The sequence below is a fragment of the Musa acuminata genome, chromosome BXJ1-6 (genome assembly GCF_036884655.1).
Source record: "Musa acuminata AAA Group cultivar baxijiao chromosome BXJ1-6, Cavendish_Baxijiao_AAA, whole genome shotgun sequence".
NCBI lineage: Eukaryota > Viridiplantae > Streptophyta > Magnoliopsida > Zingiberales > Musaceae > Musa > Musa acuminata.
The window spans coordinates 11,291,415-11,306,127 of NC_088332.1; the positions used below are offsets into that span (position 1 = coordinate 11,291,415).

General features: G+C 39.7%; 2 protein-coding genes across 3 annotated transcripts; both read left to right on the forward strand.

Annotated features, from left to right (window-relative positions):
* Positions 1-360: 360 nt before the first annotated feature.
* Positions 361-9,635, forward strand: LOC103987726 (pyruvate kinase 1, cytosolic). Its single transcript, XM_009406112.3, has 16 exons — positions 361-613; positions 752-848; positions 962-1,059; positions 1,957-2,112; positions 2,471-2,548; positions 2,779-2,910; positions 3,674-3,754; positions 4,036-4,107; positions 4,194-4,283; positions 5,097-5,241; positions 5,348-5,436; positions 6,189-6,284; positions 6,389-6,456; positions 6,564-6,663; positions 6,905-6,964; positions 9,258-9,635. The coding sequence occupies exons 1-16, from the start codon at positions 545-547 to the stop codon at positions 9,408-9,410; spliced, it is 1,584 nt and encodes a 527-aa protein (XP_009404387.1). The 5' UTR covers positions 361-544; the 3' UTR covers positions 9,411-9,635.
* Positions 9,636-9,793: 158 nt separating this feature from the next.
* LOC135676242 (protein TAB2 homolog, chloroplastic-like) lies at positions 9,794-14,442 on the forward strand. 2 transcript variants are annotated; one of them, XM_065187195.1, is made up of 6 exons: positions 9,794-10,524; positions 10,591-10,660; positions 11,410-11,581; positions 12,910-13,053; positions 13,490-13,750; positions 14,089-14,442. In XM_065187195.1, the coding sequence occupies exons 1-5, from the start codon at positions 10,001-10,003 to the stop codon at positions 13,747-13,749; spliced, it is 1,170 nt and encodes a 389-aa protein (XP_065043267.1). In that variant the 5' UTR covers positions 9,794-10,000; the 3' UTR covers position 13,750; positions 14,089-14,442. The 2 variants fall into 2 exon arrangements, with proteins under 2 accessions (XP_065043267.1, XP_065043266.1); XM_065187194.1 differs by having other exon boundaries at positions 9,797-10,524; positions 14,084-14,442.
* The last annotated feature ends 271 nt before the right edge of the window (positions 14,443-14,713 follow it).

Consider the following 14,713-nt stretch of genomic DNA (forward strand, 5'->3'; position numbering starts at 1 on the left):
TCGAGCTCGACTTATTTGAAGTCGCATGCTTGCATATGTTCCAACTCTATCGGCAATCGCCGATGCGGGCACGACCGGGCGAACCCGAGATTGGCCGCCCAAACGAAAGCTCGTGTCCGCCGCTGATTCGGACGCACGACGGAACCTCCATCCGTCACATGATTGCCATGCCATGCCGGAATCGATGTCGGATGCCTGACCACCCGTTCGGTCACCACACACCACTCGATGGGGTCCCCCACCGCGTTGATTCCAGTTTAGGTGTCGGGCGCGATTCTATGGGCGAGTCGGTGTATTCTCGAGTCAATGAAACATCAACGGACGGGAATGCGACATGCATCACAAGAGAATGGAAGCATCAAATATTTGCGCTCTAGAGAGTTGGGTCAGAGAACGGCGTCTGGGGGCGGAGAAGAATTAGCGTAACAAAAGGAGGGCACGCTTCTGTCGCTGCGAGTCTTTTGGTTTCGTATCGCTGCTTCTTTCCTCTTTCTTCCTCCTTCCTCTACGAGCGTAGTTGCAGCAGAGGCGCAGATCAAGAAAGATGCATTCGACCCACCTTCTCCTGGAAGAACCCATCAGGATGGTCTCCATCCTCGAGCCGTCCAAGCCTGTATGCCTTTCCTCTGTCGCTTGATCTTTGATCGGATGATTTTCTTTTTGGAAATATATAGAATCGAAACCTCTGCCAAGAGGAGTCTTCTATTTCGTTCCGTGATAATTGATTTGGTGTGACCTTTTGCCTCTGCAGAGTTTCTTCCCTGCGATGACCAAGATCGTGGGCACGCTCGGTCCCAAGTCCCGGTCGGTGGAGGTGATCTCCGCCTGCCTCAAGGCCGGCATGTCGGGTACGCCTCATGTTATCTTCTAAGCTGCTTCTCATCAAGAAGTCGTTTGAAGTTTTATTTTAATCAGCGCTCGGTTTCGTTTCAATCGGCTGATCGGGTTCTTCTCGTGACAGTGGCAAGATTTGACTTCTCATGGGGGGACGTCGACTATCATCAAGAGACCCTGGAAAACCTCAAGACCGCTATCAAGAGCACCCAAAAGTTGTGCGCCGTAAGTCTGCACTTTACTATTCCTCTTTTTGCGTCGTAGATACCGGTACCCCTTTCGACGTCTCCTTTTCTGCTGGTGGATGAAAGCCCTAATAGGGTTTTACAGATTCATGTAACATGGATCAAAGATTTTCGACAACTTGCCGGTGGATGAAAAGCCTAATAGGGTTTTAAGCACCATGGATCGTGTCTCGGTACAACCCATTGGGCCGATGTTTTACTGTTATGCCAGCTTGTACCACTTAGCACCGACTTATGGTCTGGTTCAGTACCCGAGCAAATGAATGCTATTTGACATCATGCTATAGTTCAAGCAGGGCACCCCCGACCATAGCAGAACACTAGATCCATTGAATTCATACAAAGGCTACAAAGCCCATATGTTGCTACCAAGGCCCAGCAAATACATCCTGCATATAGATGAAAAGATTTCATCACACGACCATTATGGTGTCGATCTATTGGATGGTACACCAACTTGTACCGCTAAGTGGTGATATATGTGGTCTGGTTCAGTAGCATACCAACCTGTCTTTTATACCATGCTATGGTGCAAGTGTTCAAGCGGGTCACCAGAGACCAGACAGAGCACAAGGTTCGTTTAATTCACATTAAGCGTACAAATCTCATATATTGCTACCAAAGCCCGATGAATACATCCTGCATATGGTAGAAAAAGACTGGACCTATGGGTGTTTAAACACTCTACACCCTTTTTCAATTTGTGGATATCAACCAGCCTAGTTAGGCATATGTTTGGTTCTTTTGACTTATAAGTTGGTCCTCTTTTTGAGTTGCCTTATCATGAGGATCTATCTTCAAATTCAGGATCAACCGACCATTTTTCAATTCTAAACAATTTTGTTAATTGATCATAAATCATTTTCCTGTTTCCCAGATCATGTTGGATACAGTGGGTCCAGAGTTGCAGGTCATAAACAAAAGTGAGAAGGCCATCTCACTTGAAGCAGATGCTTATGTTATTTTGACCCCAGATCAGGAGCAGGAAGCATCATCTCAGCTGTTGCCTATAAACTTTAGCGGATTATCAAAGGCAAGCAATTTTTTTTCCTTCCAATCATGCTCATTGTTGCTTGATTTAATTAAACCAACATGGATGCAGTGGATGAGTTGGGTCAATTAAAATTATTGGTAGGAGCAGTGGTTGAAGAGGACCTAAGCAAGCTTTATTAAGAAACAAGAAAAAAATGATACAATTTATGTAGCTTTTTCCTATCTTATTTTGGTTACAACATGCATGGTAACAAATGATCATTTAAGGCTGACTGTTAGACATTGAGCACAACTATATTATAACATAAAGACCATCTGATGGTAAGAATAGACATTTAGTTCAATGTGAATTTTAGATTTATTTTAATCAAATTTTATTTTCTATCATTTTTTTGCAGGCAGTGAAGCAAGGAGACACAATATTTGTTGGCCAATACTTGTTCACTGGTAGTGAAACTACTTCTGTTTGGTTGGAGGTATGGCTTTGGTGGGCTTGCCTGATCCAATTCATTGAAAACTGATAGCTGACGCAATAACTATGTCTCATCTAGCTGTTGAAAGGAACTAGTACTGCATTTCCTGTGAACGTATACTAAGTAGGATTGTGCACAACTAAGCTTGCCATACTTGGTTGTGTCAGTTGCTTTTTACATGGGCTATTGAGACTTCAACCGAGTTTTTATTTTTCTTTTGTATGTTTGTGCAGGTTTCTGAGGTGAAAGGGGCTGATGTAGTCTGCATAATAAAAAACACTGCTACACTGGCGGGGTCACTCTTCACTCTCCATGTCTCCCAAATCCATATTGATTTGCCAACACTTTCTGAAGCTGATAAAACTGTAAGACAAACAGTGCAGTTCTTGACCAGCATTGCTTTTAGCATCTTAAAAGGTTTCCTGATAGTTTTCATGTGAAGAACTCTTTCACCCATTGTTTGTTTCAACTTTCAACTATGTAATTTTTAACGTGCATCATAGAGCGACCATAAGAAGCTATGGTGTAGCTTCATTACAGAGATAATATTGCACTAAAATGCAACGAATGTGACTTTCAGACGGAAAGAAAGAAGAGTTGTTGTTGGGTTATGAATTTGTAATACAGTTAACAACTTTTGATCTAACCAGGTCTTTCATCATCATGAATTTTCTGCAATCATTTTAAGGTCTCCCAGTTCTTAACAAAGGACACATCCTTTAGCCTCTAGCTCCCAATTTTTATCAACTTGATTTTTATCAGCTGCTTAACATAGGTTAAGTCATTCCTCAGAATAATGTATATAGCTGGTGGTACAATGGTCTCTCACTTCTATTGTTTATACTTTATACACTGGTTATTAGTGGTTATCCCAATGTTTTATACTCATCTCTTGATGGAAACAACCTATTGATTTTGTCTTTTTAAGTATATTGAACAAATTAGTGCATAAATTGTATTTATTATCTGAAACCAAGGTGCTGACTGTTGTCCATGGGAGAAACAAATTATCATTTAAGAAATTCAATTGCTGGTTTGCAGGCACTAAATTTGCTCATAGATTATTATAATCTCTTAAGTTTATTTAAAAGGCTTCTTATTCCGTGCAATGTGTTGTCTATATTTTAGGCAATAAGTACATGGGGTGTCCGCAACAAAATTGACTTCCTTTCTTTATCTTATACAAGGCATGCAGAAGATGTTCGACAAGTAAGTTATTTTCATTCACATCACTTGTGTTTACCTTACAGTATTTACTCTGTTAAGAATATGAAAAATTTCTATCCCAATGTATTTATTTTCTCATTGGGAATTTATTTTGCCTGATCTGGAGAGACAAATAAGCTATTTTATTCACATATTTACTCTTTAAGAATTTTTAAATGTTCAATGCCACTTTTTTCATTGTGAATTTATTTTGCCTGATCTGGAGCTTGACTTGTTTATTTATCTAATAACATTGCTTTGCAATTTTCTATCACTGAATTCAGGCCCGAGAATTCTTGTCGAAGTCAGGTGATCTTTACCAAACTCAAATATTTGCCAAAATTGAGAGCGTAGAGGTCAGCTGCAAAGATACTTGTTATTAATTTGGAACATTTACCCTACAACGTCAAGTTTATAAGTTGCATTGCTCATTTTCTTTCAGGGTCTAACACATTTTGATGAGATTTTACAAGTAGCAGATGGCATCATTCTCTCGCGTGGGAATCTTGGAATAGATCTCCCACCTGAGAAGGTGGGAAATTTGATTATTATGGCTATTTGAACTTATTACCTTGTTTATTGAATTTTGTATAGGCATTATTAGCTTGTTTGTTCTGGATATTTGAACTTGTTGGATTTGTCTCGTTCTTCTTTGTTTAGTCCTTGGTTGAAATGATTTCTGTTTAAACTCTATCGTTAAAATACATAGCACTGTTGTCCTGTGACTACAGTGGTCTGTTTTTCTAATACCTCAAAATTTGATTCTGATTGTTCGACAACATAGATGCACTTTGATTTCTTATTTGCCCATTAATTATGTGCTGCTCCAACTTTGAGGTAGTTTCCATGATTGAGGATAAAAGCTATTCAAAATCATCTGATATCCTAATATTTTTTATGATTAAAGTTATAAAAATAGTTATTGTATTTATATAAAAGAGTATGAAAAGAATTTGAATCTGAAGCAAGATAAGCTTATTAGTTGCCTATTTATTGTCATGGTTCTTATGATGCAGCCCTTAGCTTTGGGTCAATTTTAAAATAATTCATAGATATTGATGAGGCTCTTTATGAGTTTAGGCCCTTAGCTATTTTGATTATAAAATGGGTTAATTCAAGAGCTGTTAAAATAGCAAAAAAGAAGGAAAAATTGCAGTATTATCTCTTGTATTTGATGATATGTAAAAGTTCAATTCTTTTGATAGTTCAAAATTGCAGCTGGAAAATGTGATCCAGTCATTCTTCTTTCTTTTATTTGTCATTAGAAAGTGTCTATTTCTCATCTATGTTACTGTAACTAATTTGGTTGATGACTTGTTGCATGATTTCTGAGATTTTCCTGCAGGTGTTTTTATTCCAAAAGGCTGCTGTCTATAAGTGCAACATGGCTGGAAAGCCAGCAGTCATCACGCGTGTGGTTGACAGCATGACTGACAACTTGAGACCAACACGTGCAGAAGCAACTGATGTGGCGAATGCAATACTTGATGGTATATTCTATCTGTATAGGAAACTAATTGCTTTGTATAATTTTGGTCATGTGTTAAGTATTTTCCGATTTTATAACTTCAGACTACCAATTTTGATTCTTTCCAGGAAGTGATGCAATACTTTTGGGTGCTGAAACACTTCGTGGATTGTACCCTGTTGAAACTATTTCAACCGTAGGTAGAATTTGTTATGAGGTGAGCCTTCTGTTATTGTATAAGATTTTCTCCAATACTTTTGATTATTAATAATAAACTTATAGTTGTTCTGGAAGTATATAAAATATATGAAAAAGTTTGAATGACAGAAGAAGCTTTTGACATGCAACTTTTATTTTCATATATGCTACAGTTATACATAATTTTTTAGTGGCTACTTCACACATAATTTTGACTATTTGTATTGCCTTCATGTTGTCCCATTTTGTGTTCTTGATATCTGATTAATCAGCATGCTGTTTTTGCCCAAAAAAACATGGTTGAATGAACTACAGAAAGTCAACCTATAATGATCACAGTATCAAACATACAAAAAATGGCTGTTTCATTAGCACGAGACAAATAATCTTTTAAATTTTGCCTATCTAAGACAATGTTGCTAGATGCATGTTCTATTCTATTTTGGTTACAGGATCTCTAATCTTTTGTTCATGGTAGTTACAAAATATTACATGTTACTACGGAAGTCTGTTGAGGGTTTTTGGATGTCTAGATAATGAATAATTTATTTAGGAAAAACTTGTGATTGATCATGTGAGGTTTCAGTCTTATCAAAGTTATGTATTTTGGTGATAGTGGATGGATAGCATTGTTTTATGAACTCATTATGTTCTTGTGATTAATTGCTTTTGCAATGCGCATTTCTTTAGTCCCCACTCCCTTCCTGTTTTCACTTCTCTCTTATCTTTGTGTTGCTTGCATTTGGATCATCATGGAAACAACTTTTGCAGGCAGAGAAAGTTTTCAACCAGGATTTGTACTTTAAGAAGACCGTGAAATATGTTGGAGAACCGATGACCCATTTGGAGTCCATTGCTTCATCAGCTGTATGCTATTAACTTCTTTATTCTTTAGCCACTATATAATGAAGTTTACTTTAGAGAAGTTAGAGGATATGCTTGAGTAACTTTCCTGTGATGATTTTCTATAGGTACGTGCTGCTATTAAAGTCAAGGCTTCTGTGATAATTTGTTTCACTTCATCTGGTAGAGCTGCAAGGTGCTATTTCAGTTGAAATTCATTCAAACATCCATGTAGCTTTTGTTTTTTGAGGGCACATATCAAAAGTTTACACATGCATCAGACTTCCTCTTGTTCTTTGGTAGGTTAATCGCCAAGTATAGGCCTACCATGCCTGTACTATCTGTGGTCATCCCTCGGCTTAAAACAAACCAACTTCGGTGGAGTTTCAGTGGCGCGTTTGAAGTATGTGTTTTAGTACCCATTTTTTTATTAACTAGATCTGAGTTATTGAGTTATGGAGATGATTTGCACTAGTAATAATTAAGGATCTCGTTTTCATTCTTTTTTATTATTTCCAGTAATTGATCTACCCTTGACATATGGTCGTGATTTTTGTGATCTTTCCGCCACTCATATTTATTTTATAGATAGTTATTAGCAGGTACAATGAAGTCAACACTAATGAAGCTAATAATATTGGCAGGCTAGACAATCGCTCATAGTTAGAGGCCTTTTTCCCATGCTTGCTGATCCTCGCCATCCTGTAAGTATTTTCATTTCTCATCTTGTAAGCATCATATTATTCTTGTATTACTGTGGAATTCCACAGTACATATGAGAAAATTTCTTGCATTCTTTTGTAGGATATCTTGCATTGTTTATTCCCAATCAATTTATTCAACTTGGCATATTTCCAGCCAAAGACTTGGTGTTTCACTTGTTCAGAGGAATAATGTTTTCAGAGGATTAAATTGCCTCTCAATGTTGGTGCTGGTAATAACAGATTTGATGTGTTGATCTTGGAATCTGCCTCACGTTTTAAAGATTCTCACAATGCATAGGTTGTATCTTTTAATGAGCAATTCGGACTAGGCTATGCTTGATAGAAAAAAATGAAGTCCCAATATTTGTTTTATTTTTTCACAAACAATGCCTCAAGCTCTCTGAGGCAAAATGTATGTCATGTTGTCTTTGATATCCTGTCAAAGAGAAAATGGCCATATAGGAATCTTTAGTTTATAGCAGTGTTTTCAAAAGGCAGTCACCTAGGCGAGGCTCGAGTGCCTTGTAATTGGGTTAGGCGAGGCGTTCGAAGGAGGCGCCACTCGGGCACATGCTTGGGCCCAGGCGCTGGGTGACTTAGGCGGGTGTTCGATGCAAAACGAGTCTAGATTCAACCTATTTTACATAGTTGGCTCAATCAAACAAACTATTCACATCACTTACATGCCCCATCCACAACCCAAACAACACGCTCTTCTCCCCTGCCATTGTATGCCTGACCTAGTGTAAGGAATTTGAAACGCTACCATGAGCCGCCTCCGCCCTATGTTGCCAGATCATAAGCTTTCTCCGCTCTACACGATCGTGCTGCGAGCCTCATCCGCCCTATGCCGTCAGATCTTGAACTTTAGGGTTGGAGTTTTAAGGGGAGATGGTGGAAGAGTCGCGGAGGAAGGAGGGGCGGTAGTTGAGGTTGTGGGGAGGGGGGTGTGTGTGGTGGCAGAGGTGAGGCGACGATGGCAAACCTGACACCTTGATCTATTACTTCCCCGACCACCACTCTTTCAATGGCGACAACGTGCTTGGTGATGCCAGTGACAGTTTCTTCTCCTTCGGCGCTAGGACTTGTGTATGTAGGACCTCTATATGAATCATATTAGGTAGGAACATAGCTACTTTTATATCTGCTGTTATTTCTTGCAATGTAAGTTGGTACTTTATATGTATGTGTTATTTTTATTTTTGTTATCATATTTATTAATCATAATATATAATTTTAAAATTTTTAGATTTGGGAGTGCCTCTTTTTGCTCGAACGGGTGGGCGCTTAGCACTTAGAGTGTTTTTGGCATCTTATCGCCTAGTGCTTTTGAAAGCATTGGTTTATAGCTGCATGAGATATAAACATGGTAATAATAGCTAATCAAACAGCAGTGATTTAAAAAGCGCTAGGCGCCAAAAGGCGCCAAGGTCCAAAAACGCCCGAGGCGCTCGCCCGAGCGAAGCGAGGCGCTAAAATATAAAAATATATAATATAATTATTTAAAATTTTAAATAAAAAATATGCTATTTTAAATAAAAATTCTAGTCGCGAGCAGAGGGAAGGCTCGCGGGAGGCGCGAGCAGCGGGAGGGCTCGCGGGAGGCGCGAGCAGAGGGAAGGCTCGCGGGAGTCGCGAGCAACTGGAGGGCTCGCGCGAGGCACGAGCAGAGGGAAGGCTCGCGGGAGTCGCGAGCGGCTGGAGGGCTCGCGGGAGGCGCGAGCAGGAGCGACGAGCAACGAGCAACGAGATCAGGAGCGGCAGCGGGTTAGGGTTGGGTAAGGGTTATATCGGTTTAGTTGGTTCGATTGAACCAACTAACAACCGAACCAGGACCGAACCAGACCTAAAATCTTGGTTCGGTCACTTGGTTTACCTAAGCGCTCGCCCGAAGCGCCCAGCGCCTGGGCTCGGGCGAGCGCCCAGGCGGCGCCTGTTTGAAGCGCGTCGCCTGGGACATTAGCGAGGCGCTCGAGCCTCGCCCGAGCGCCCGAGCGCCTCTTTCAATCACTGTCAAACAGTTCCAGTCAAAATGATGTTGAACCGAAGGGTGGGGTCTGTTAATAAATTGATATTTTAATATTGTCATTGTATGGGCTTAATTAAGCTGTTAGTGGTGGGATAATTGTTATGATCGAGACTGATCTTTATCTTTTTACACACTATTGGATTTTGTAACCTTTTATTGCTCAAAGCTTATTTCTACTGTGCTTCTATTTAACGGTAATTATATGTCATATTTCCTGCTTGATTTGTTTTATGCAATGCAGTTTTTTGTCTTGTATTCTTGCAGGCTGAATCTACTAGTTCTTCCAATGAGTCAGTTCTGAAGGTTGCTCTTGATCATGGCAAGGCCTCTGGTTTGATTAAGACTCATGATCGAGTTGTTGTCTGCCAGAAAGTTGGGGATGCTTCAGTGGTGAAGATCATCGAGTTGGAGGATTGAAGAGCTGTGTTCTCTTGGAGTTCCAGATGGCTGTATGAGCTACATGTATTATTCATTTTGTGTTTACACTGGAGAGTGCATCCAAAATAAACCATTATCCAGAAAACAGTATCTGAAGTTGGTAAGATTTCAGATCGCAGCGCATGTTGGGTTTTGCTCAAAAACCTCCATGAGCTGCAAATTATTGCATTATTGAGAAATTGCAAAAAACACAAGTTGAAATTTCGTATGTAGCTTAGTTAAATAATTATAGGGCAGTTCATTAGTTAAATAATTATAGCAAGCTACTAACTGAATTATAGGTATGTTTATATTTGGTCTGCTCGCCCTTCGTAGATATATGTTCATTAGTTAGTTAATTAATGGAATTTGCTGCGTCAGCCTAATTCGAACCAGTTTGGTCTTCTCGAGTTCCTCGGGAATGTTCAGTTACGTTAGATCGAATCCCTGTCAGGTCCAGGTTCGTGGGGCTCGACCGACGCGACTGCACATGGTAAGATCCCGGAATCGGACACGAGCAGGATAACGTCTCCTCTCCCCTAGTTCGTTGGTTGGCCAGAGAGCGGGCACTGCTTCGCGATCAAACAACCATGGCGACGCTCGGCCTCAACTGTTATTCCTCTAGAATCAGAGTCACCAGGCGGCAGCCCGCACCGCTCCCTGCTTCCTCTCTTCACCCTCTCTCCAAGCCCCGCTCCTTTCCTCTATCGCTTCTCCCCCCTCCCGCTACCCACTCCGGAACGCGGCGGCCCCGGCTCCAGTCGCCATCAGCCTCCGTCTCAACGACGTCCACCGCTGCTGACGATGAGGAGGACCTACAAGAGGAGGCCGACGAGGAGGAGGCGGTGGACCCGACGGCGGAGTTGCGGTTCCTGGACCCGGCGGTGGATCCCGGGAGCATCCGGGAGTGGGAGGTGGACTTCTGCTCCCGCCCCATCCTCGACGACCGGGGGAAGAAGCTGTGGGAGCTCGTCGTCTGTGATCGCACCCTCTCCCTCCAGTTCACCCGATTCTTCCCCAATAACGTCATCAACAGCGTCACCTTGAAGGACGCCATCGCTTCCATCAGCGACATGCTGGGCGTGCCCTTGCCCGAGAAGATCCGATTCTTCAGGTCGCTCTTTTCCCCATTTTTGTCCGCCTCATTTTGCCCAGTCGCTCACCTGCTTCTCTCTTTCAGGTCACAGATGCAGACGATCATAACTAGAGCTTGCAATGAGCTCGGAATCAAAGCAATCCCCAGTAAACGGGTGTGCCATCTCCCTCCTTCTCTCTCTTTTCTCCTCATCCTCGTTTCGTTTCTTAAAGTGGCGATGCTTCACATTGAGAATATCCCTTACATTAACAAGAATTCATGTTCCATTTTAACAAGGCAATTCTAGACTTGATAATAAGAATTGCTGAATCTACAGCTTTTAGTAGTCACCTATTTGTATACAGCATGTCATTACCTATCAAGATCTCAGACGAGAGTCCTTGGAATCATTGACATGGTTTACTTAAAATGGGAGGCATCCGTGTGATACATTTGCCAGATTAATTTATGCACGGATCGGATTAACAAAGAAACACAGAGAACTTGGTGTGCCATCTAGTTTGGATTTAAGTGGCACCTCTGGGGAATTATTGCACATTGCAGATTGCTAGAGGTCAATTCACAGGCAAGAGGTGAATGACTTCCATACTTCTATAGTTTGTTCTTTTTCTGACACCAATAAGTATGTTTATTCTGATGAAGTCTTTAGACACCACTTCTAAGTTTAGAAGAAGCTCCCATATATCTCAAAGAAAACACAAGAAACAACTTTGCTCACAGTTCTAGATTCTGTCCAGTGGAAATTTATGGCCAGTGTGTTCGCTGGGCAAGTTTCATATGTTTAAGGTTTCATGGCAGAGTCAATCTTATGCAGATCTTGAGTGCAGTGGTTACGACATCAACTTTTCACAACTTATCACTTTTAGCAATGTCTCATGTTGTTATAGTCCTTATGATTTGCAGTGCATAACACTTATTTTATGGCTGGAAGAGCGCTATGAGACAGTGTACACCCGTCATCCTGGTTTTCAACAAGGATCAAAGCCACTTTTAGCTTTAGATAATCCATTTCCTATGGATCTTCCAGATAACCTCTTTGGGGAAAAGTGGGCATTTGTTCAATTACCTTATTCAGGTACATGCTGAAATTTCCTTGAAAAAATAAAAGTGGCTAGCTTATGAGCTTCTCCTTTTTGTTGGTTTGTCATGAAAAATAATTATGGCATGACTAATAAAAGTGGCTGTACTTAACCTTGTTCTCTTTTCTAGCCAAAGTAATGAAATCAATGACTGCAGTCGAGTTTATGATTTTAATTCTCTGTTTGGAGAACTGTGAAAACTGAAGAATTAGACAAAAGACTTGGTGAAAGAAATTCACGAAATAACATTTTCTATATATGCCTCGAGAGATCATCTCTAGTGAACTTATGTGCTTCCAATAAATTGCTAATAGTTCCCCATTTCTATACCAATGTATGATTTCGATAGAGGACATGGTCCTTTTTGGTCTTTGTATCTTGAATTTGATGCTTCGGTTGAGTTGTTTATAAACCATATTTGTTGTTTCCTTGAGTCCTTTTTGCATACTGCCTGGTGGCATATATTCAATTTCTGAATGTTTGTGGCATCACCTTGTCACTTCGGAAGCTACTACCAACTTTGATTGATTTGGAAGCATGAAATGAAGAAGGAAAAGAGAGATTTAACAGGGGTAAGAGATAAAATAGGAAATAAAATACAGAAGGGAGAAGATATCCTAAGGTCCTTACAAGTTGTTCATAAATCTTCCTGTCCGTTTCAGCTGCAAATTGCTGGAAATAAAACAAGGTTTTGCTGAATCTTAATGTAATCAAGCAGACAGGAAATGTAAACAATTATAGACCTTACCAAAAAGCACAAAGTTGTCTTTATGTTTAGAGTGCCTACTTCAAATCAGAACTTCTCAGGTGGATCCCATAGGCCTAAGAGTATTCTAAGTGTCATCATAGTCTAAGAATACACAGTGTCACTGTTCTTAAGGAATTGTTTTGTGAATTTGTGCTGAATGCACCATTTCCCCTCCATCTCCATTGTGGTGTCTCTTCCTCAAGGCTGTTTCTTTTCTTGTCCATTGGTCCTGCAGTCTAATAAGCCTGGAAAAGACCAAGGTTTGAAGGACCATTCTCATGTTATTTGTAAGTCGATGACATAGTAAAGTGAGAACCTAATTGTCCCTTTGCTAGAGTGTAAGACACTCCAATGATACAGGTGGTAGACTAGAAGAGAAAGGTTTTACCCTGTGGAACTTATTCATCTCTGGAAACATGTTTTACTCTCTTTCTTTTGGGGTGAGGTGAGACACTTGCATCAATCTCGAAATTGTGTTGTAGCCATCATTTTATTTTTCCCCTCCTATTTCATAGTTCTGCCAATGGATAGTCTTATTCTTATTTCTAATGGCAGAATGTTTTTTGATTGTTTTAGCTGTTTTGGAAGAAATCTCATCTTTTGAGACAAGATATGCCTTTGGAGGGAGCCTGGACTTGGAGCTTTTGGGCTTTGAAATGGAAGACAAGACATTGGTTCCTGGGCTTGCTGTTGCGTCTTCACGTGCTAAACCTTTGGCAGGTACATTCTTGGAGTTTATGTCTCAAAATTTTCTTTCTTGAGTGCAGGGTTAATGTCACAATTATGTACTCAGAGAAGGAAACCGATGTGCAAATTGGTTGACTGGCTTTGTCAAGTAACTAAAAATTCCTTTTTATGGAGAGGCAATTGGCCGAATCCTCTTGCTTCCTTTTTGAGTGCTGATTCTTCTAGCACGGGTTATATTCATTCCTTCTTAAGTAATACAAGTTCTTTTTGGGGGAAACAAATCACAATCGAACAATATAGTTCTGAATGTTTAAATCACTGTCATATAACAGTAGTTTGAAATGGTGATAAGAAGTATCTGCAAAGCATTATATACACACTAGTGCAATTTTGATTCTCTTATGTGGTCCAGCTCTCTCAAACACATTGGAAATTGCCTGACCAAATGCGGGTGTTTTATGATGACCAGCTTGGATGAATGGCTTGGAGGTCTGCTTGGTGGAAGTAGATGTTTCCCGGGCCTGCTTGATTCTATCAGTTGGAGTTTCTACCAGGTATATCTACGCCACCTACAAGAAAAATGCAGCAACGACAAAGGAGGCAGAGGCTTGGGAAGCTGCAAAGAAGGCGTGTGGAGGTCTGCATTTTCTTGCCATCCAAGAGAGTTTTGATTCAGAAGACTGTGTTGGGTTTTGGCTCCTGTTGGACTTGCCTCCACCACCAGTGTAATGTAAGCCACTCATTCCAGAGTATATATATACATATGTATGCATAACATATATACATGCCTATGTATACATGTACATACATACATACAAGCATATACATATGTATACATATATATATGTATATATATGTATACACATGTATATATATATATATATATATATATATATATATACATACATATATATATATATACATACATATATATACATATATACATAATATACATGTACATATATATACATATATATTTATACATATACATATATATATACATATATATATATATATATATAAGTTGTTTTGTCGATACTAATGTGCATATTATTATTGGCAGGGCAGAAAAACTGGAACCAGAATCTCACATTTAAAGAATCAAGATGTTATTTGACTCCAAGGAGGAGGTCCTCAGCCTGCTGCTCCTGGCATCGTTATCTCAAAAGCATGTAAAAGAACTTGGTGATTGCACCAAGCTACATCTAGAAGACAATGACGGAGAAATCTTTTTTTTTTCTTGTAACTCTTATCAACCTCTATCTTTTCGTCTTTAAATACTTTGTGTGAAGTGGGCTTGCAGCTGTGTCTTTTGGACCTAGTAATTTGTTATGGAGAAGCTTGTTCAATATGATCAAAATGCTTAAATTGATCATGTCAAAATCAGGTCTTTTTGTCAATAGCATTTTATAGATATCGGTATCCTTTATGTTGTTGGATGCAGTTATTGGTTGCTTTGATACGTTTAACTCATCAAATCAAATCATATTTAAAGAGATCATATAAATCATGAATATCAAAGAAATTTCATTCATGATATTACAAAAAATCATAATTCTTCATATTACTATTGATTATAATTAGCACAAATATGTTAGCATGTATAATCCAAGAGTCATTCTATGGGTTGTACTTTTTATTATCAATTTTGATATAAGTATATAATCATGTAATATAAAACATACGAGTAAAT

Excerpts from the sequence above, each read along its gene's own strand:
- LOC135676242 (XM_065187195.1), top strand. The coding sequence starts at position 10,001 with ATGGCGACGCTCGGCCTCAACTGTTATTCCTCTAGAATCAGAGTCACC. Across the intron at positions 10,525-10,590 it reads GAGAAGATCCGATTCTTCAG|GTCACAGATGCAGACGATCA; the intron begins GTCGCTCTTTTC and ends TCTCTCTTTCAG. Across the intron at positions 10,661-11,409 it reads AAGCAATCCCCAGTAAACGG|TGCATAACACTTATTTTATG; the intron begins GTGTGCCATCTC and ends TATGATTTGCAG.
- LOC103987726 (XM_009406112.3), top strand. The coding sequence starts at position 545 with ATGCATTCGACCCACCTTCTCCTGGAAGAACCCATCAGGATGGTCTCC. Across the intron at positions 5,242-5,347 it reads GGCGAATGCAATACTTGATG|GAAGTGATGCAATACTTTTG; the intron begins GTATATTCTATC and ends GATTCTTTCCAG. Across the intron at positions 5,437-6,188 it reads TAGGTAGAATTTGTTATGAG|GCAGAGAAAGTTTTCAACCA; the intron begins GTGAGCCTTCTG and ends CAACTTTTGCAG.